General features: G+C 46.5%; 4 protein-coding genes across 4 annotated transcripts; all 4 read left to right on the top strand.

Annotated features, from left to right (window-relative positions):
* Positions 1-7,540: 7,540 nt before the first annotated feature.
* On the top strand, positions 7,541-12,249 carry LOC109778270 (probable GTP-binding protein OBGC1, chloroplastic). Its single transcript, XM_020336811.3, has 6 exons — positions 7,541-9,044; positions 10,006-10,279; positions 10,449-10,740; positions 10,842-11,001; positions 11,619-11,727; positions 11,823-12,249. Exons 1-6 carry the CDS (start codon positions 7,669-7,671, stop codon positions 11,916-11,918), a joined length of 2,307 nt encoding a protein of 768 aa, XP_020192400.1. The 5' UTR covers positions 7,541-7,668; the 3' UTR covers positions 11,919-12,249.
* A 1,093-nt stretch (positions 12,250-13,342) lies between these two features.
* Positions 13,343-14,069, top strand: LOC109778237 (protein SRC2-like). The gene has a single exon (XM_020336785.3). The coding sequence runs from the start codon at positions 13,397-13,399 to the stop codon at positions 14,000-14,002; it is 606 nt and encodes a 201-aa protein (XP_020192374.1). The 5' UTR covers positions 13,343-13,396; the 3' UTR covers positions 14,003-14,069.
* A 1,967-nt stretch (positions 14,070-16,036) lies between these two features.
* Positions 16,037-16,615, top strand: LOC109778238 (protein SRC2-like). Its single transcript, XM_020336786.1, has one exon. The coding sequence runs from the start codon at positions 16,037-16,039 to the stop codon at positions 16,613-16,615; it is 579 nt and encodes a 192-aa protein (XP_020192375.1).
* A 2,107-nt stretch (positions 16,616-18,722) lies between these two features.
* Positions 18,723-19,321, top strand: LOC109778239 (protein SRC2-like). Its single transcript, XM_040399211.1, has 2 exons — positions 18,723-19,070; positions 19,115-19,321. The coding sequence occupies exons 1-2, from the start codon at positions 18,723-18,725 to the stop codon at positions 19,319-19,321; spliced, it is 555 nt and encodes a 184-aa protein (XP_040255145.1).
* The last annotated feature ends 3,232 nt before the right edge of the window (positions 19,322-22,553 follow it).

Below are 22,553 nucleotides of genomic sequence, written 5' to 3'. Positions count from 1 at the left end.
ATTCATTTTGATCCGTATGTAGTCCACATTAAAATCTCCAAAAAGACTTATATTTAGAAACCGAGGGAGTACAACTAACTAAAGAAATCCCCGTTGTGTCCTCGGACAGTAACCACCAACATATTGGAGGACAGCAACCGTGCGAGGAAGCAAAAAGACCAGCCCAGTGCACCCCTGTTCTCTTCAGATTGCTGATTCCATTCCAAGCAAACTGTAACGAACGATGCGCTAATTTCGTGCTAAATCCTAATACGCCCAACATATTGGGAAGGAGGGAGTACTTAATAACTAATATAAAAGGGCATCACTCGATTAATCACACAAACCAGAAAAATAAACTTAAGTAGTAGCACATAATTCCCCAACAGAAGGATGTATGAAACTACGACAATTCAAGAGAAATCCGGCACAACGGAGGCGCCCAATAGAGGTCACACAGGCTTTAGCACGTGATCTGATCACTGGCACACCATTCCTTCTGAAACAATACATCTAAGCTTAGCATGTAAGTAGTACTAACACAGTTCTCGTCAGAGCCGGTCGGATCGAATTTTGTGCTCATCTGCAACAATGGAAGAGAGGATGAAAATCAGCGACGACATTGCCAAATCATGAAGAAACTCTCCGGTCCAGGATCGATATGGGGAGAATAATAAAAACAGCCAAGGTACCTGGGACTTGGTTCAGCGCATCCTTGCGCAGCCGAATCATCTGTGCAATGAACTGCCTCGTGTGCTTGGTCGCAGGGCAGACTATCTGCTCCAGAATCTGCAGGAGATAACAACAACAGCAGCAATAAGAAGCGCGGAACCGGGCATTCAGATCGGCATGCGTTTGGGGAATAAAATTAAAGGCCTGGAGCGACCGAATGACTTGTTTCATAACTAGATATAGATATCTGTACCTCGCATGGTTTGAACAGTAAACCCCTCGCCCAAACCTTCCGCTCCGGAAGAGTCAGTTTCTGCTCAAACCTGCGGTAAGCAGCCTCTGCGTCGACGTCGGGGCTGTGCTTCGGTTTGCCGTCTTCGAGCAGTACATCGTTCACGGCGTCTAGAGTGTCGACGAATAATAACAGAGGGTTGCCGTGTTGGTCTTCCCATGGTAGACGTCCTCGGCGGTTTTCATGAAGGTGGAAGCATAGATCCGAACCATCTGTGTTTTGTGAAATCGTGAGTAATTTAATGCATATAGCAGAGGGAAAAAACAGAGTACAGAAATGACCCATCCTTAATCGAAATATAATGCTAAAGCATGCACTTTTGTAATACATTATTGAAAGTTCCAAGGACCCCACAAGCAATTTACTCCTTGACACATAAAAACATTTCCTTATGGATGGATACAAAAAAACATTAAGTACCTGCTCCGTCGTATTCACGGAAATTTCACTTGGCCGCTTGAGCCTGTAAGATGCACTATACTGAACGCACGAAAAATAGTTAACTGCGAGGACACAATGAAAGGAAAAAAAGGTACACACCAAGTAGTTATAAGAGAGTTGTGGAAAAATATGAAATTACCACGATATTTTTACCCAAATCCAGAGCGTCACCAGCCTGGATGCACAGTTCCTGAGACAGGGGGGTTTCCACATGCTACAAGTTTCACCCAATTAACAAACAATCAGTGAAAGTTGCGTACACCTCTAGAGCCAGATCCCTAACTGTAGCACACACTAAGACATCTTTGCTTCTTTTCTAAAACATCAAGGAAGCTTCCAAAGGAGCAGATGTATAAAAACACAATTTTGTATTTAGATTAGCACCAAGTATCTTACGAAATAATCGCAGCCGTTCGTTGACAACGCCATAGTGCTGTGAATACATCTTTAAACCCAAAACCTAAATACTAACGATGAGTAATGTAATGATTCATCTGTGTTCCGACACACCAACCTCATTTATAACAATATGTCTGGTTTGCTATGATTCATCTGTGTTCCGACACACCAACCTTAATACAACCTCTGAGTGTCGCAGTTTTGCACTAAGGTTGAACCAACCTCAATTCAAAACTGCGACACTTATTTTGGATCGCAGGGAGTAGTATTTAGCTTCCAAAGTACTGTACCAGTTATCCCCTGACTCAATGTATAATAGCACAATATTAAAAGTTAGATTAGCACTATGTATCTTAATAAACAATTGGAAATGTTCGTTGACAACACCAAAATGATGATAATACGTTTTTAAACCCAAAAACTAAATATTGATGATCAATAATGTAAGGACTCATCAATGTTTGTGACCCACCAACCTCAGTTGATGTGATATAAAATCAAGTTTTCTGTTGCTTCAACTTTCACTTTTTCTGTCTACATGGATTCCACACACATACTTGATATTATTTATAATAAGGGAGGAAGACTGGAGTGGACAAATGTCATTATATATACTAGAAATCATAAGTAGTTCATTCAAAAGAAACATTAAGGCCCAAGATCAGATAAGCTAATCCAATGATCCACATGCAAGACAATTGTGTTCCTAATGATGTCAAGTGTTTCATATCAATAAATACGTTGTTGCGTAAATCAATCAAGAATTTTAAATCAAAGTGTTCATGCTAAAGTTTTACAGAAGTTAGGTCGGTTTAAAAAAAACACAACAGCGGAATTTTTTCCCAACTCATATACTTTTAGTCAATACTTAATATTGAGTTGGGAATGTAAAATCATTTTATTGAATTCCTATTGATATTTTTTTTCATTCCTTTGACAGATCTTTACCAAAAAGGCTTTCGCCCCGCTTTATATATAAAGCACTGAACCTCATACATCCGAACCATACAACACGACACCCCAAACGCACGCACCCAAAGCAAGATACAAAGGTGCCGAAGATCAGCTAAGCCAACTCGAAGCAAACAACAGATGTACAACAAGCATCACTACGAAGATGACGGAGCCCTCCACCGAGAACAAGCCACCGTGAAGAACGTAGCTGACCGCCGACGAACCGTGCGTCCATGCGCCCCAAGGTAGTGCCTTCAGGAAGGACACGACACCATTGTGCCGCCACCACCCGATCCAAAGGATCAAAATTTTCATCGGGAGCAACACGGAGGATCAGGAGAGACCGCGACAGAGCCTACAAGAAGGGGATGACGCCCGCGGATGCCACCACCGTCGGTCTGACCACGGTCAGACAAGGATTTCACCCCGGCATACCACTCCACCTCCGATCAGGGTGCGCCCGGCCGAGTGGCCCGCCGCACTACTGTCACGGATCGCCAAGCCAGAGCCACCCAGCCCCCCACGCGACCGGGGCCGCCAGTCCGCACCCGAGCTGCGAGCTCCGCCCATGAACATCGCAACTCCCACCGCAGAGCCGCCGCCCTGCCACCCGACACCCCCAATGGCCACCCAGAGGAGCGAATCTCCACCACCAGCAGACCCCTAACAGCGTCAGAGCCGCCAGCGCCGACAAGCCTCGACAGATGGGGCCGGAGGCAACCAGGCCAGGGGAAAGAGGAAGGGGTGGAGCGGTGCGAGACCTCGACCGGCACACCCCCGCGCGCGGTGACGGGTGGGCAGACCACCCATCCCTCCAGCCAGCTTCCTCACGTTGCCCCCTGCAACGCCCCACCACGGCCTCCAGACAGATCGCGAAGAGCAAGCCGGACACCAGCCCGACAACGAGGACGCCCGGATGGTCAAGATCGGCCCCGTAGACGGCGACCGGAGGTGCCCCGCCAGGCCTCACACACCGGCCATCGGCAGCCGCGCGAGCAGCAGCACACGCGCCCGCGCCCCGCCGGCAGGCGCCCCGCGCAGTCCGTGGCCACCAGGCAGCAGATCTGGCCGAGCCAGACCAGGCCGATGCCGCTCCTGCCAAGGACGCGCGCGCGCCCACGAAGCCCACCACGCCGCCGCCACGCACCCGCGACCCCGCTGCCGCGCCGCCACGCCCCTCGTCAGCGCGACGCCACGCCCGCCACCGCCGGCCCGCGGCAGCCGCCACCGAGCGAAGGGAGGAAGGGCCCCGCCGCCGCCGGAGGGCTTCGCCCGTCAGCGCGCTCCGGCGGCGGCGAGGAGAGGAGGAGAGGAGGAGGGAGGACTGAGGCGGCGGCTAGGGTTTCCTTCCCGGGTCGCTCGCGGGAGCGACATGGGGGAGGGGGAGCGACACGGTCGCATTGCTTTATCTGACAGATCTTTACACTATAGTTAGATGTTGCTTGCACACGTACTACTTGTATTCCACAAAAATAGGGTATCGGTATCACAAATGAAAGAAACAAAATGGCAATGCTTCTGGCTTATCTGCCCATAATACAAAGTTATTTTCTATAAACTAGAATCTGAAAGAACAGCTCCATAAATTTGATCGAACATGCAAGAAAGAAAACTAACCAGAATGCACAAGAAAGAATATTTCCGTAAATTATAACAAACATGCAATAAAGATAACTAACCAAAATGCTTGGATTGGAAGAAATCATCTCCCGAATATACTTATATATTTCCCACTTCTCGTTGTAGAACATCTCATCAGTCTGATCCGTTGAAAAAGAACAAATTAGTTCTATACTGAGATTATGAATCATTTCTATTAAATCTCAAAAAGAACATTTTTTTTCTAACTTTCAGAAAGAGTTAATTATTCATAAAGTGGACTAGGTCACTAACAAGGATATAAATACATTTCTATCAATATTCAGGATACTAGCTTTGTTATATGTCGGAACTAGTGCTGACTATTGGTAAGTACTTGAAGAAGAGATAATGATGGACATGCTAACTCCTAGATCCTGTTGTAACTAGGAGATAACTTACCTAGTTTGGTAGGAGGTCGACTCATAGCACATCATACCAAAGAGCAAAGATTGAAGACTTGTTTCCCAAGAAGATATCTCTAGATAAGGGCTCGACCCCTGCCGAAGGCTAAAGCCATTCTCGCAAGACCTAGCTAATTTGTAGATGCAATATAATTCCAGTACTCTTTAAAACCCTCATATCAATATAAACTGGTGGTGGGACGCCATTACCCTTTTCGGGAGCCTGATCCTGGGTAAACACCGTGTCTTTGTTGTCCCCGACAACACCCCCTCAAGATCCTACCCCATCTCAACCCTCTTTCACAACACACAACACCATCATAATATCGGAGGAAATTCAACGTTGACACTGTCCATAATTACAGAAAAGGAACATGGTTGGGACTTCTCGAATAGATACCCCCCTTCACCCAAAGCTTTAGACTGGAAGCAAATAATGCTACAAGGATAAGATGATCAAATCATGACATGTACATTACCAGCTATTGTGATGTTTATGTACAAGTGCAGAAACCCTTGTACTCTCAAGCAATGTAAAGAAATGGGAAGTAGGAGGGTCATTAGGCTTCCTTAAGGCGGCATGAAGCTGCCGCAATCTTGTGTCTCAACAACACATGTTGTGCTATTAGTTTGTTCCGACACAATCTCATTATCTCATATGCACGATCAATGGATAGATTGCTGATAGACAGTTTTATTAATTTCCGTCGTTCTTTAGTTGTTTAACCAACAAGGCAAAAATAAAAACTTATGATGCTCCTACTATGAACTTTAAGAGTCCGAGGCGCACCCACAATATATGTGCACACAACACTCACACCACTACATATGTGCGCATACCCTCTACACGCTGTGACTAGTATGAAATTTAACAACACCATTGTTGGATTGAATTATTGTTTGTGCTGCAAGATTTGATCACTTATAAAACAATAAAACAACATGCCTGCTCTCTGTGCATAAATTCAATGTACATGTCATTTCCCTTCAAATTATGGTACAGTATGTTAGCTTTGTGACCAAGACGGGAATTAAGTTCAATAAAATAGTAGCCAGATATATGAACTGAGCCACCATTGTTCAGTTGCCGAAGATAAATAACAAAAGCAGCTACATCCTAAAACAAAATTTAAATATGGGCAAACTAACCATATCTCTTTTTTTGTAAGGAATACCCTTCTTTGCTGCATACTCCTCTTTGAACTTCTCGAGTTCTGCATAAATCTTTTCGGCGTTCACCATCTGCACTGAAGCAAACATAGAAACGTTATAAAGAAAAAGGAAAGAAACAGTACATAGAAACAATTTTGTGAAGTAAAACAATGATAACTTTAGACATCGGGAATTCAGGATCATCACAAACAACAAAATAAGCACTCATCTTTAGTAGCACCAAGGCACATTCACTCTACATTGTGTGACAAAGGCCCAAAAGAAAAAACACAAGAGAAGGGAAACAATTATGTTACTTCATTATTTTCTACCATATTAAGAATTAATCTTGTTATATACCAAAGAGATGCAAGCATGGAAGAGAAAGAAGTCAATTTGAGTTTGATGCATTGCTTGTATGAAAGACAGTATGGCACAGTCCGGCTGTGATCTGTCTAGGTTGGTTAATGTAGCGGGTCGGTCCATGTAGCACCGTCCCTAAAGCCTATATAAGAGGCACCCCAATATGTATTACCTCCATCCTGAATTACTTGTCTTAGATTTGACAAATCTAAGACTTGGGACGGAGAGTAGAAAGAATGTAAGCTTGCCTTATTGACAAACCTACAGAGCTTCATACTACTCCTGTGCGCATGTGTGTCAGTGTGCGTGATCCTGGTGAGAGATCCTAGTGGTTCTAACATGCTATAGGCAGGGATTGAATCCCAGCAACTCTTGCCCCCTACTCATATCACACTGAAACTCCATTAAGTAGGGTAGCAATAGCTTATAAATGATTCAATGTAGAATTAGATGGCCATTAACACGATTAAGCTACCGAGATGGCATTTCAATTACTTCTCATGAACCAAACCATCATGCGTCTAACAATCTTATTACAGGGAAACACCATTTACTTTCTCGTAGCTTTAATTACTTCAGTGCAATATAATTTGTTCTACGAAATAAAGAATGAAATGAGCATTACAAATCCCCGTCTCTCAAGTATGGAATTCTCTCTATAATTGTGTAGTTCTCCAGCGATATGGGCGGGAATCTCATCTAAGTCCAGTGGCACCTTAAGTGCGACAAAACGCCAACAATAACGCCCATGTGGATTCCTTGTGGGATCAATATTAAACTTTGAAAGGACGAATTCGTGCTTCAATTAGTCATGTGCATTTGCAGAACATCAAGATTGTTGGCTTGCACCGTTGCGAGGCAATCAAGCGCCGAGTGTTAGTTTCCAAGAGGTTTAGTGGATGCTAGACTTCATATGAATGTAATGCATTCCTAGGTACAGTTTATGTGGATGCTAAACTTCATATGAATTTATTTATTTTTTGCGGGGACTCTTCAATCATATGAATTGAACTACCCATATAAAATGCATTCACTGAAATCGAACTACCTAAATACTCCCAGTAGTAGAAAGAAAAAACTGTGTAGGGAGCGCATGGTCAACGCCGCGCTGTGAGAAATCCCTACGACTCTGTCACCTCGCACGGCCACACACGGGCAGACCACTTCAACGCCAACTATTTCACCGCGGTGGGCCGTACGATCTCGACACCGACGGTCCAGATCACACCTCACCAAGCAGGCCAAACAAGTCTTTTATTTTTGAGGGAGCAGGCCAAACAAGTCACTCGTACACAAAACCTCACTCACTCCTTATCCGCTCCACTGAAGCAAGAAAAAACGAGCGAAAAATCTCGGCTCGAGCGGCTGCAGAGAATGGCGCCGGCCGCCGTCGCCGCCGCGGCCTTCCCCTTCCGCCTCTTCTCCGCCGAGGCCGCCCGCCGGACCTCGAAGGGCGGCCGGGCCAAGCGCGGCTCCGCCAGGCCCGTCAAGTCCCCTCCGCTTCCCCCCGCCTTGTCGTCCGCGAACGTCATCGGCCGCAGCGCGACCACGTTCACCCGCCTCCCTCTCCGCGACGCCGCCCCCGAGTCCGCGGAGGTCACCCTCGAGCGGTTCCCGACCGCGCCGGGCAACCCCGAGCGCGCAGCCCCCGCATTGCCGCGCGGGATTGTCCAGCGGCTGGGCGTAGAGGAGGACGACGAGGATGAGGATGGAGAGGTGGGCCTCGGCCGCCGTGGGGCTACCGCCGTCCGTCGGCTGCCTCTGCGAGACTCGAAGGTCGGTGGCGAGCGGGCCGCAGTCGGGCAATTCGATGCGCGCGCGGCCAGGAGGGGCCTGAATAATGGTCGCGCCATCTCGCGTCAAATGGTCGAACACCCTGGGGACGAAGACGAGGAGGAGGAGGAGGAGGAGGAGTTCGTCGTCACCCGCTTGGACATCTTCGAGGGCAGTAAGGGCAGGAAAGCTCGGGCTGTTCCGCCCGAGGAGCTCGACGAGGACGATGGCGCCGTCGTGTTCGACCCGGACTACGGCCTCGACAGCGACGATGAGGAGGATGAGGAAGAATTCGGCGCGGCGGCAAACGAGTGGTCTCCAGCAGGCGACGCCATTGCAAGCGCGAAGCTCGATGAGCTGGAGTACGACGGGGAGGACGACGACGAGGCGGAGGTCGTGGTGTATCACCCAGACGACGACGAGGAAGAGGAGGAGGAGGTCGGCGTGTTTGAGGGCAGCGCCCACGACGACGACGACGACGGGGAGGAAGCGGAAGGTGAGGTGAAGGAGAAGGGGGTGCCCGCCGTGATGCGGTGCTTCGACACGGCCAGGATATACTCCAAGGCCGGCGACGGCGGCAACGGCGTGGTGGCCTTCCGGCGCGAGAAGTACGTGCCGCACGGCGGGCCGTCGGGCGGCGACGGCGGCCGCGGGGGCAACGTGTACGTGGAGGTGGACGGGGACATGAACTCGCTGCTGCCGTTCCGCAAGTCGCTGCACTACCGCGCCGGGCGCGGCGCGCACGGCCAGGGGTCGCAGATGGCCGGGGCCAAGGGCGAGGACGTCGTGGTGAAGGTGCCGCCTGGAACAGTGGTCCGGTCGGCCGCCGGCGACATAGAGCTCCTCGAGCTGATGAAGCCTGGGCAGCGAGCGCTGCTCCTCCCCGGTGGCCGCGGCGGCCGCGGCAATGCCGCGTTCAAGACGGGGACAAACAAGGTGCCCAGGATTGCAGAGAAGGGGGAGAAAGGCCCTGAAATGTATGTTGTCTCTACCCTTCAAAGATAATTTAGGCTTCTGCTTCATTGTTTGTTTAATTGTCGATTCAATTTCTGACAAATGATTAGCACGAGGGCATTGGATCGGTGATCTTAGATTAGGAAAAGGAAGATTGTTGTTAGTGAAAACCATACTAATGATGAATCCAGTGTTAGTCAAAATGCGGTTTCAGTTGCTTTTAAGAATAGCCTAACCAATTGGCAATTGCCAATTAGAGTATTATTGGCCATGTATATAATGACATTGATATTATCAACGTTCAGTCCAGAATTCCTCAGTTCCTGGTGCAGTCATCTTATCTGCAGGTTCAATTGCCAATATCCATCGGGCCATAGATAACGAGAACAATAGCTGGGACAGCATAATAAGTACTGCTCATAGTTTCATTTGCCTGCCCTTTCCTACTAATAACGAGCAGAGCTGTAGCCACAGCTTCTAGTCAGGGCACTTAAAAGAACAAACAATCTGATGTCCATCAACTGCCATTCATGTTGTACCACAGGCTTAAGTATGATATTATTTGGAACACTCAGAAATTGGACAGAGACTGCGTGGATGCACTGCCATGTGATGTCACCACTCACCACAGATGAAAGATTGTGTATTTGCATATATGATGATGGAAAAAGAGAAGCTTATTCTACCATGCAAATACTGTAAGGATATTAGCGTGCTATAAAGCCATCGAAATGAAATCAAACTCCACATTGAGGATTGAAGGTCATCGCAGTGAACAACTTTAGCCTTAGCATTTGTCCAGGAAAGATTTAGTTCTAATCATGATTAAAACCTGAATCTTGAGATCACGTACTGTCACAACCTGTTGTTGCTGTTCTACCTTTCTTTTTCAGAATCCCCCAGTTGCATTGCTTGATTATTCGTAATGGGTCTAATCTAGCTCTGCTTTTGCTAACATTACGTCCTTTCTGGGATCGCTGGCAGGTGGCTTGATTTGGAGCTAAAGTTGGTTGCTGATGTTGGAATTGTAGGAGCTCCAAATGCTGGAAAGAGCACTCTTTTGAGTGCTATTAGTGCTGCCAAGCCAACTATAGCCAACTACCCTTTTACAACATTGCTACCAAATCTTGGGGTAGTCTCATTAGATTTTGATGCTACGATGGTAGTTGCAGACCTTCCTGGTTTGCTGGAAGGTGCTCATCGTGGGTATGGTTTGGGCCATGAGTTTCTGAGACACAGTGAGAGATGTTCAGTCTTGGTATGTTTTTTTCCTGCATCCTCCCTTACCGAACTATATTTGAGTTCATATCATTTATGTTATTGATATAAAACATCTCTTATGTTCAATGTTTTTAAATTTGTGAATTTTATGAGATTGGAAATCTATGTATGGCTTGCTGACTTTTATTTCTGTGTTGTGATCATAGGTGCATGTAGTTGATGGTTCAGGAGAACAACCAGAATATGAGTATGAGGCTGTCCGCTTGGAACTGGAGTTATTTAGCCCAGCTTTGGTTGACAAACCTTATATAGTGGTGTACAATAAGATGGATCTTCCAGAGGCATCTGACAGATGGAATTCGTTCAGGGAAAAGCTACAGGCTCAGGGTTTTGAGCCTTACTGCACTAGTGCATTAAACAGGCAAGGAACACAAGATGTTGTTTATGCTGCCTACAAGATTCTACAGAAAGAGAGGCAAAGGGTGAAAGAAGTCGAAGGTGCTTTACACCTTATATTTGCAGTTTGTCAAATTACAGTAGTAGCTAGTAGCTTGGGCTTCCATTTTAGATGTTTTTCTTGATACTGTATATTTGTGCAGAATGGAATAACACTCAAAATCTGAATCATGTGGCTGATGCAATAAAAAGGGAAAGGAGTTCTGCCATGAATGATTTTGAGATTGTTCATGACAAGGGCACAAATACATGGAATGTTGTTGGAGCCGGAATAGAACGATTTGTTCAGATGACCAATTGGGAGTAAGTACCTTATTTTCCAGTGTTAATCTTAGCAAGCTCATCTGCAACAGTTATTGTTTTTCAGACTACATTGGTTGTTAGTTATCCGCATTAACCTCTCTTTAGCATAATAAATTATGCAGCTGCCTTCAAAAAAATAAATTATGCAGTTACTGTAACACAGTTTTGGATTTCCCCACTGAAGTTTGAATAAATTAATCAGCTCATCTGTACATTTCCGCCCAGAGATTTCTGTATCTGTTTTCATAATACTATATTTGAACAAAAGGCTGTTAGCAGCAATATACAAATAAGATGGTTCTTTCTTGATGATGTAAAACCTGAGATATCCTTTGGTGAATTGAAATCTTTAACCCTTTTTTAAATTTATTTATGACTGGAAAGGCTAGTTTTAGAATAATCTCCGCAAGCATCTATCTCATATCTTTGCCACCTTTGTTATTTCAAGCTTGTTCTAAACTGTTCGTCCATGTAAACAAATTTGTTACACTTCAGAAACAGTGCAGGTGCAAAGTCTGGTTGGACAGTTGTATCTCATATTGATAGACTTACATTTAAATTTTGAATGATTTTGTCGATTGATCAAAATTCCCAACTAACCGCTTCTCCTGATGCAGCTACACGGAGTCCCTGAAAAGATTCCAGCATGTTTTGGAGGCGTGTGGTGTCAACAAAACTCTTGTCAAACTTGGAGTTAAGGAGGGCGACACGGTAGTTATCGGTGAAGTATGTATGCCTAGCCTTTTTTTTTCCTGACCAGTTACTTAACTTGAGAGAATATAAATGGATATACCAGATATAATAAGGTCCTTTCTCCACAGATGGAAATGTTTTGGAACGAAGAGCCCAAGCGGGTCACGGCGAGGACGATGATCTCGAGAGACGACGATGCCGTCAGATGGCCTAAATTCAGTTAGATGAGGCAATAATCCTCGACAGCAGCAGAGGTAAGTTCTGATGGAACTGTGCACGATGACACAGGTGGACACATCAAGCGCAAGGGGAAAGGCAATTTCCGGTGCACCAGGCACGATGGAGGCGCTGTGTGAAACTACTGGTCAGGCAGGTACATGACCGTTGATCGGATTGATTTGGAATAGTTGTAGCTGGATAGCTGTGCAGAGCAGAGTTCTCGACTGGGTAGCAACTAGTTTTTGTTTTGTTGCTCCATGTTAGCATACATTGTAGTTGTAACATTGGGTGATCCCACCTCCAGTAATGAAATTTTACAAACTGTGATTACTTTCATGCAAGTCATGTTCTAGCATAGTTGACTGTTGTTTCTGGCCGTGCCCGGAGCACGCTGCCGTCCGTCCGACCAGCTCGCCCCGGTGCTACTCCACCATCCGCCTCGGCACGTACGTACACCCTCCGACGCCCACGCTTCGAAGTCTCCGTCTGAATACGCTTGACGATGCCTGATCGACGTGCAGCAGGCTACAGAACAATCTCATTCTGACGAATGAAAATTTTGCACGAGAAAGTATACACACGTCTGGGGGGTTTGGTTTCATTTTGGAATGAATTCCATTTTTTACACCGTTTGTGACGAGAGATACCCCGTTTAGTAGGATTTTCACATTTTTATTCAATTTAAGCAAACCGTTGCCAGCAAAGTCGTTGATGAGCATGTCTCTCCTTCTTGTGGCGCTGGACTCATCAGGCGACCTGCTCCCTTGTCTTGGCTCCGGTGGTTTCAATTCTGGTCATGGGCCGGGGCGAAATCTCCGGTGGCCCTCGAACCCACTTCAAGGGAATATGGGACTCGGTCTATGATCTGCAAGCTAGGGAAGCAAGGTGGCGACAAGTGCAAAAAATGGGTGCATGTTAATTGGTTTTTCCGTATATTGCTTTCGGTGTCTGGATATCAACTGACCAGATTCGAGGAAAACATTCAGTCAAGTCAATATGCATGCAATTCTTTGTGTCAAATCTTCATGGGCAGTTAGAGCTGGGCATGCATGATTGGGCGCTCGATTCCATCTGGTTGGAAAGTTGACGCACGTTTCCGTTTGGAGAAAAATATCTCGCGTCAGTGGGAAATAAGTAGCGCAATCTTTCATCAGAAGGAACCTGACGGTCTTATAGTACAGTTTACTGGTTCAACCAGAGGTGTTCTAGACGCATGTTAAGATCTTTAGGGTTCAAAGATTCACTGGTTCTGTTGAAGTTTCGCGTGGCATCAGATTCGTGCACATCCATCCATGCATGCATGTAGCCCTCGCGCGCCAGAGACTTGGAGCACCCGACGACCTCGTCGCTGACCGCGGGTCCTATACATACCCCCGGCCGCGCGCCATGGCCACCGTCCATAAGCCCGTACGGCAAAGCTCGCAGCTGCTAGCCACCAACGTATCTTCCCTTTCTCCGACAGTGCTTGCTGGGGCGGTCGGCAATGGCGCAGAGGGTCCTGGAGCTGACGCTCGTCTCGGCGAGCAACCTGCCGAGCGTGAACCTGTTCAGCGGCATGCAGGTGTACGCCGTGGCGTCCGTCTACGGCGACCCTCGCACGCGCCAGCGGACGCTCACCGACCGCGACGGCGAGACGGACCCGGCGTGGAACCACACGGTCTGGTTCGGCGTCTCGCCCACGGCCGCCGCCGCGGGGCGCGCCTACCTCCACGTGCTCCTCCGCACCGAGCGCTACTTCGCCGGTTCGTTCGGCTTCGGCGACCGCGACGTCGGCGAGGTGTTCATCCCCGTCGCTGACCTGCTAGCGGGCGCCTGCGCCGCCGGAGGAGGCACCCCGTGGCGGTGCGCGTCGTACCCAGTCCGGAAGGCGCAGAGCAGCAGGCACCGCGGTGCGCTCAGCATTGCGTACCGCCTCGGCCCCGTGGTGGCGCCGCCGCTGCCCCCCTCGGAACCCGATTGCCAGGTGGTCATGCCGCCGTGCCGGCCGGCGCCGAGGAATTTCAACTGGAATGGTCGCTTCGCGCTGGGGCTCGGCTCGGGGCTGCTCGGCGGAGGCTTCGCAGGAACGGCGGCATATAGATCCGGGTAGGAGGCCGGAGACTCGGAGTGTTGGCCTTCTAGTCTAGTACAATATTCACATACAGGATACTACATAAGTACTACGTCAAGCATGAATAATACTGTATCATCAGATTTAATGGAGATGCGTATGGTGGTTTTCTGTTAAAATTGCGCTGGAGTTTACTTCTCTGTGTGCCTCCGTTGTTGGCTTTTGAACGCCGGAACAAATCCACCAGGAGCGTACGTCGGGATAAAGATGGCCAGTACCTCGGGTCCTCGGTTGTGGTTTTTGATGGACTAGAGTGAACGCCCCCAGTCTTGAAGCTCAAGCATGCAATGAAGTGTTGGCCCTGGCTAAGGATCTCAATTTATCACATATGATCATAGGCTCCGACTGCATGCACGTCGTCTCGAATATAAACGGAACTGTTGTTCCCTTTTATGCTTTAGTTTGGAAGTGAAATAAGAGATAGAGCTAGAGATTTTGCAAGAGTTAGTTTTCGTTTTGAGAACAGGGAGACAAACCTTGAAGTTCACGCCTTAGCGAAGGCGGCTTCGTCGCTCCCTGCTGGTGGCCACATGTGGCTAGGGATCCTACCAGACATCATTTGTATTCCTTTTGTTTTGAACGTTGAACAAATTCCTAGTTCACCTAAGAAAGAAAAGCTAGTGAATCGCGTTTCCTCATGATGGGCCGGCTCATATCAGCAGACACGTGGGCGCCAGGACCCCAGCATAGAAGGCGCCGATTTGGAGGTCTCTATATCTCGCATCAGTTCATATAGTTCCTGCGTCGAGTTACTACCCCGTTGTCAAAGAAAAATACTAGGGAAAGACGGGAGCGAATATGACGCTCCCAGCGTCAAATTAGTTTCGAAACAAACAGGAGTGCTGGAGTTGGCTGACCTACTTGTAGTTAATGTGAGGCCACCCAGTTTTCTTTGTTTTTGTCTATTTTCTGTCTCCTTTTTAAGTTTTTCTTCTCATTTGTCGGTTCCTTTTTTTAATAAATGTTAAAAAATCAAAAAATGTTCAGAATTTTATTTTGTTAGAAATTTCAAAAAATATTGGACTTTAATTTTGTTTGTTCACGTTTTTCAATATTATTCATTCTTTTACAAAGTGTTTACATTTTTCAAAAATTGTTCAAAATTGTAAAAAATTTCAGATTATCTAATAAATGATCAAAAAGTTAATAAAATTTTCATATTTCGAATTTTTTCCTATGTTCGAAATTTTGTTCCTATTTTAAAAAAATGTTCGTTTTTTCAATGAATTTTTCGTGTTTATTTTTTTATTTTCAAAACATGTTCACACTAAAAAATTGATCGTGTATTTAATTTAATTTTCATTTTTTGTGTCTTAAAAATTGTTTCTATTGCCAAAGAAATCACATTTTTTTCAAAACAAAATGTCTGGACCTATAAAAAATAGTTTTCGTTTAAAAAATATTTAGCATTTTAAAATTGTTCACACTTTTCAAAAAAATGTTTAAAAAAATGCCAAATGACGATGCTTCAGTGTTCTTGAACAGTTCACGATTCATGCAGATCTTTAGAAAACATCAGTTTTATTGTCTATTAGCAGGAGTTGTCGAGTATGAGGTCCCAAGTTCAATCACCAGAAACCATTACGTTCCGGTTTGGAGAAATATCTCGCGTCAGTGGAAAATAAGTAGCACAAATCTTTCATCAGAAGCAACCTTAGCAGTCTTATAGTACAATTAACTGGTTCAACCAGAGGTGTTCTAGATGCATGTTAAGATCTTTAGGGTTCAAAATCCAGAATTTTGTATGTCCAATGTCAGTAACAAAAGCTGTTGCGAGCAGATTCTGTTGAAATTTCCCTTGGCATCAGATTCGTGTACATCCATGCATGCATGCATGTAGCCCTCGCGCCAGACGACTTGGAGCAGCCGACGACTCGTCGCTGACCGCCCGAGTCCTATACATATACCCCCGCGCGCCATGCCACCGTCCATAAGCCCGTACGGCAAAGCTCGCAACTGCTAGCCACCAACGTAGTTTCCCTTTCTCCGACAGTGCCGGGGTTAGGGTCGGCAATGGCGCACAGGGTCCTGGAGCTGACGCTCGTCTCGGCGAGCAACCTGCCGAGCGTGAACCTGTTCAGCGGCATGCAGGTGTACGCCGTGGCGTCCGTCTACGGCGAACCTCGCACGCGGCAGCAGACCCTCACCGACCGCGACGGCGAGACGGATCCGGCGTGGAACCACACGGTCTGGTTCGCCGTCTCGCCCACGGCCACCGCGGCGGGGCGCGCCTACCTCCACGTGCTCCTCCGCACCGAGCGCTACTTCGCCGGTTCGTTCGGCTTCGGCGACCGCGACGTCGGCGAGGTGTTTGTCCCCGTCGCCGACCTGCTCGCGGGCGCCTGCGCCGCCGGAGGAGGCACCCCGTGGCGGTGCGCGTCGTACCCGGTCCGGAAGGCGCTCAGCAGCCGGTACCACGGCACGCTCAGCATTGCGTACCGCCTCGGCCCCGTGGTGGTGCCCCCCTCGGAACCCTACCAGGCGGTCATGCCGCCGTGCCGGCCGGCGCGGAGGAATTTCAATTGGAATGGTCGCTTCGCGCTTGGGCTCGGCGGAGGCTTCGCGGGCACGGCGGCATATAGATCCGGGTAGGAGGCCGCGTCGTCGGAGACTCGGAGGGTTGGCCTTCTGGTACAATATTGACATATACAGGATACATAAGTAGTACGTCAAGCATGAATAATACTGTATCATCAGATTTGATGGAGATGTGTATAGTGGTTTTCTGTTAAAATTGAGCTGGAGTTTACTCCTCTGTGTGCCTCCGTTGCTAGCTTTTGAACGCCGGAACAAATCCACCAGGAGCCGATGTACGTGCTCCCTCCGTTCAGAATTAGTTGTCTCGAAAATAGATGTATCTATAACTAAAATACGTCTAGATACATCCTTTTTACGACAAGTAATTTCGAACGGAGGAGTACGTCGGGACAAAGATGGCCAGTACCTCGGGTCCTCATCTGTGGTTTTTGATGGACTAGAGTGGACGCCCCCAGTCTTGAAGCTCAAGCATGCAATGAAGCGTTGGCCCTGGCTAAGGATCTCAATTTATCACATGTGATCATAGGCTCGGACTGCATGCAGGTCGTCTCAAATATAAACGGAACTGTTGTTCCCTTTTATGCTTTAGTTTGGAGTGAAATAGAAGATAGAGCTAGAGATTTTGCAAGAGTTAGCTTTCGTTTTGAGAATAGGGAGACAAACCTTGAAGCTCATGCCTTAGCGAAGGCGGCTTCGTCGCTCCCTGCTGGTCGCCACATGTGGCTAGAGATCGTACCAGACATCATTTGTATTCCTTCTGTTTTGAACTTTGAATAAATCCCTAGTTCACCTAAAAAAGAAAAGCTAGTGAATCGCGTTTCTTCATGATGGGCCGGCCCATATCAGCAGACACGTGGGCGCCAGGACCCCAGCGTAGCAGGCGCCGATTTGGAGGTCTCTACATCTCGCATCAGTTCATGTAGTTTCTCCGTCGAGTTACAACCCCGTTGTCAAAGAAAAATACAGGGAAAAGACGGGAGCCAATATGACGCTCCCAGCGTCCAATTAGTTGCAAAACAAACAGGGGTGCTGGAGTTGGCCGACCTACTTGTAGTTAATGTGAGTCCACCCGGTTTTGTTTTGTTTTTCTTTATTTTCTGTCGCCTTTTTAAGTTTTTCTTCCCATTTATCGTTTTTTTAATAAATGTATAAAAAATCGCAAAATGTTCAGAATTTTATTTTGTTAGAAATTTCAAAAAATATTGGATTTAATTTTGTTTGTTCACGTTTTTCAATACTATTCATTCTTTTACAAAGTGTTTACATTTTTCAAAAATTGTTCAAAATTGTAATTTTTTTCAGAATATCCAATAAATGATCAAAAAGTTAAAAAATCTTCATATTGCGGATTTTTTCCTATGTTAGAAATTTCGGTTCCTATTTTAAAAAAAGTGTTCAGTTTTTCAATGAATTTTTCGCGTTTAATTGTATTTTGAAATTTCCAGAAAATGGTCACACTAAACAATTGTTCGTGTATTTAATTTAATTTTCAGTTTTTGTGTTTTAATTTTTTTATTGCCAAATAATTCACATTTTCTCAAAAAAATGTCTGGACCTATAAAAAATTGTTTTCATTTAAAAAATATTTAGCATTTTAAAATTTCCACAATTTTCAAATAATGTTTCAAAAAAGTGCCGAATGACGACGCTTCAATGTGTTCTCAAACATTTCACGATTCATGTAAATCATCAGAAACCATCAGTTTTTATTGTCGAGTATGAGGTCCCAAGCTCAATCACCAGAAACCATTACGTTCCGGCGAATTATATCTCGCGTCAGTGGGAAATCAGTAGCACAATCTTTCATCAGAAGCAACCTAACGGTCTTATAATACAATTTACTGGTTCAACCAGAGGTGTTCTAGATGCATGTTACGATCTTTGGGGTTCAAAATCTAGAATTTTGTATGTCCAATTTCAGTAAAAAGCTGTTGCGCAGAATCTGTTGAAATTTTCCTTGGCATCAGATTCGTGCACATCCATGCATGCATGTAGCCCTCGCACCAGACTTGGAGCACCCGACGACTCGTCGCTGACCGCAAGCTCCGCCCGAGTCTATACATACCCCCGCACGGCGGCCATGGCCACCATAAGCCCGTACGGCAAAGCTCGCAGCTACCACGTAGTTTCCCTTTCTCCGACAGTGCTGGGGCAGTCGGCAATGGCGCACAGGGTCCTGGAGCTGACGCTCGTCTCGGCGAGCAACCTGCCGAGCGTGAACCTGTTCAGCGGCATGCAGGTGTACGCCGTGGTGTCCGTTTACGGCGACCCTCGCACGCGGCAGCGGACTCTCACCGACCGCGATGGCGAGACGGAGCCGGCGTGGAACCACACGGTCTGGTTCGCCGTCTCGCCCACGGCCGCCGCCGCGGGGCGCGCCTACCTCCACGTGCTCCTCCGCACCGAGCGCTACTTCGCCGGTTCGTTCGGCTTCGGCGACTGCGACGTCGCGGCGAGGTGTTCATCCCCGTCGCTGACCTGCTCGCGGGCGCCTGCGCCGCCGGAGGAGGCACCCCGTGGCGGTGCGCGTCGTATCCGGTCCGAAAGGCGCAGAGCAGCCGGCACCGCGGCGCGCTCAGCATTGCGTACCGCCTCGGCCCCGTGGTGGTGCCCCCCTCGGAACCCGATTGCCAGGCGGTCATGCCGCCGTGCCGGCCGGCGCGGAGGAATTTCAATTGGAACGGTCGCTTCGTGCTGGGGATCGGCTCGGGGCTGGTCGGCGGAGGCTTCACGGGCACGGCGGCATATAGATCCGGGTAGTAGGCCGGGCGCGTCGTCGGAGACTCGGAGGGTTGGCCTTCTTGTACAATATTCACATATACAGGATACATATAAGTACTACGTCAAGCATGAATAATACTGTATCATCAGATTTGATGGAGATGCGTATGGTGGTTTTCTGTTAAAATTGCGCTGGAGTTTACTCCTCTGTGTGCCTCCGTTGTTTGCTTTTGAATGCCGGAACAAATCTACCAGGAGCCGATGTACGTACGTCGGGACAAAGATGCCCAGTACCTCGGGTCCTTGGCTGTGGTTTTTGATGGACTAGAGCGGACGCCCCCAGTCTTGAAGCTCAAGCATGCAATGAAGGGTTGGCCCTGGCTAAAGATCTCAATTTATCACATGTGATCATAGGGTCGGACTGCATGCAGGTCGTCTCGAATATAAACGGAACTGTTGTTCCTTTTTATGCTTTAGTTTGGAAGTGAAATAAGAGATAGAGTTAGAGATTTTGCAAGAGTTAGCTTCCGTTTTGAGAATAGGGAGACAAACCTTGAAGCTCACGCCTTAGCGAAGGTGGCTTCGTCGCTCCCCGCTGTTCGCCACATGTGGCCAGGGATCCTACCAGACATCATTTGTATTCCTTCTGTTTTGAACGTTGAATAAATCCCTAGTTATAAACGGAACTGTTGTTCCCTTTTATGCTTTTGTTTGGAGTAAAATAAGAGATAGAGGTAGATATTTTGCAAGAGTTAGTTTTCGTTTTGAGAATAGGGAGACAAACCTTGAAGCTCACGCCTTAGCGAAGGCGGCTTCGTCGCTCCCTGCTGCTCGTCACATGTGGCTAGGGATCCTACCAAACATCATTTGTATTCCTTCTGTTTTGAACGTTGAATAAATCCCTAGTTCACCTAAAAAAGAAAAGCTAGTATTTTTTAGGGGTGAAGGCCGGACACACTTTATTGATTAATTGGAAAGTTCAAAGGAATACAAAAAGGGTCACGTGGATAGCCAGCCACAAGTGGCGACCCTGGTTAAGAAACACCGAAAATTTAACCAAGCTATGAGCTTCTTTGTTTGTGTCCCTACCTTCGAAGATGATATCACATGCTTCAAAAAGTTGCTGATTCGCATTGATCTCTTGAACTATTGCGCCGTTCTTCCCTCGTGAGCCATGCTTTATATCATTGACAGGACGCGGTGTTTTGGCTCGTAGGTGCATATACACCCATTGTGTAAATACACATTTTGAAAAGTTGGAAAATTCAGAACAAAAACCCCGCGGGTATATCCGGACATTCTATATGCACAAAGTTTCAGTGAAAACGACGTTTTTTATGGCTTGTGTAAAAAAGATAAAGAAATGCAAAATGAATAGTTGTAATGAAGCATCAGAAATTGTCTTTTTGACACAAGCCACAAAAAACCTCAGCGGCTGGGTCATTAATACCTAGAAAAAACATTGCCGAGGACCCTAAGAGAAGGCTCTTGTCATCATGTCATACATCAGAGGATGCGCCCATGAAGCCATCTCGGGGGAGCCCTCCGTCCACATTGATCTTAAACATCCCTGCTGGAGGAGGCGTCCAAACCTGGTGCAGCCGAACATTTGCAAAGGGAGTAGGTCTCATCGGTCTAGGGGCATTCTTGATGCTCTCCAATTCAGCAATGAAGTGTTGAATGAACACATGTGTGGCCGGAGGACTTTGGAAAATAGACTCATGGATGGCCTTCCGCCTTCCTGTCCATATAGCCCAGAGAGTCACCGTGAGGGTGACAAACTTGTCATCTGATAAAGTATCCATCATCCCAAATAGCCAATGTTTTGCGCTTGGGTCCGTTGTAGCAATTAAGTGCTCAGCTAGTGAATCGTGTTTCCTCATGATGGGCCGGCCCATATCAACAGACACGTGGGCGCCAGGACACCCCAAACGTAGAAGGCGCCGATTAGAAGGTCTCTACATCTCGCATCTGTTCATATAGTTCCCGAGTCGAGTTACAACCCCGTTGTCAAAGAAAAATACTGGGAAAAGACGGGAGCCAATATGACGCTGCCAGCGTCAAATTAGTTGCGAAACAAACAGGAGTGCTGGAGTTGGCCGACCTACTTGTAGATAATATGAGGCCACCCGGTTTTGTTTTGTTTTTGTTTATTTTCTGTCTCCTTTTTAAGTTTTTCTTCTCATTTATCGATTTATTTTTTTAATAAATGTAAAAAAATCGAAAATGTTCAGAATTTTATTTTGTTAGAAATTTCAAAAAATATTGGACTTTAATTTTTTGTTCACATTTTTCAATATTATCCATTCTTTTAGAAAGGGTTCAAATTTTTCAAAAATTGTTCAAAATTGTAAAAAAAATTCAGAATTGCCAATAAATGATCAAAAAGTAAAAAAATCTTCGTATTTAGAAATTTTTCCTATGTTCAAAATTTTGTTCCTCTTTTCAAAAAATTGTTCATTTTTCAGTGAATTTTCACGTTTAATTGTTTTTTTGAATTTTCAGAAAATGTTGACACTAAAACATTGTTCGTGTATTTAATTTTATCTTCATTTTTTGTGTTTTAAAAAATGTTTCTATTGCCAAATAAATCATATTTTCTTGAAAAAAATGTCCGGACCTATAAAAAATAGTTTTCGTCTAAAAAATATTTAGCATTTTAAAATTGTTCACAATTTTCAAAAATGTTTCCACAAAAATGCCAAATGACGATGCTTCAATGTGTTCTTAAACATTACACGATTCATGTAAATCATCAGAAACCATCAGTTTTATTGTCTATTAGCAGGAGTTGTCGAGTATGAGGTCTCAAGTTCAATCACCAGAAACCATTACGTTCCGGTTTGGAGAAATATATCTCGTGTCAGTGGGAAATCAGTAGCACAATCTTTCATCAGAAGCAACCTGACGGTCTTAGAGCATCTCCAATAGATGGTCCAAATTTTGACGGTCCAAAACCGGAGATGTAAAATTTGGACCGCCAGAAAGTGCGTTTTGGAGCTCCGAAAAAAAGCCAACTCCAACAGATGGTCCAAATTCATGGTCCAAAAGAGCAACTCCAACAGATGGTCCAAATTCATGGTCCAAAACCGGCCAGCAGCCGCACGGCTGCTGTTCAGCCGCTGTCCAGCCACTGTACAGCCGCACATATAGCAATCTCCTCTTCTTCATGGAAATCAAATTATTCGTCCGACGATGAATCATCCACGAAAGAGGAGTCAACCGAGCTCATCTACAATGCACACGACCACCGTCAAACATACTATCCAAT

This window comes from Aegilops tauschii, chromosome 2 (assembly GCF_002575655.3).
Source record: "Aegilops tauschii subsp. strangulata cultivar AL8/78 chromosome 2, Aet v6.0, whole genome shotgun sequence".
In the NCBI taxonomy this organism is placed as follows: Eukaryota; Viridiplantae; Streptophyta; class Magnoliopsida; order Poales; family Poaceae; genus Aegilops; species Aegilops tauschii.
This window is presented reverse-complemented; position numbering and strand designations above follow the sequence as displayed.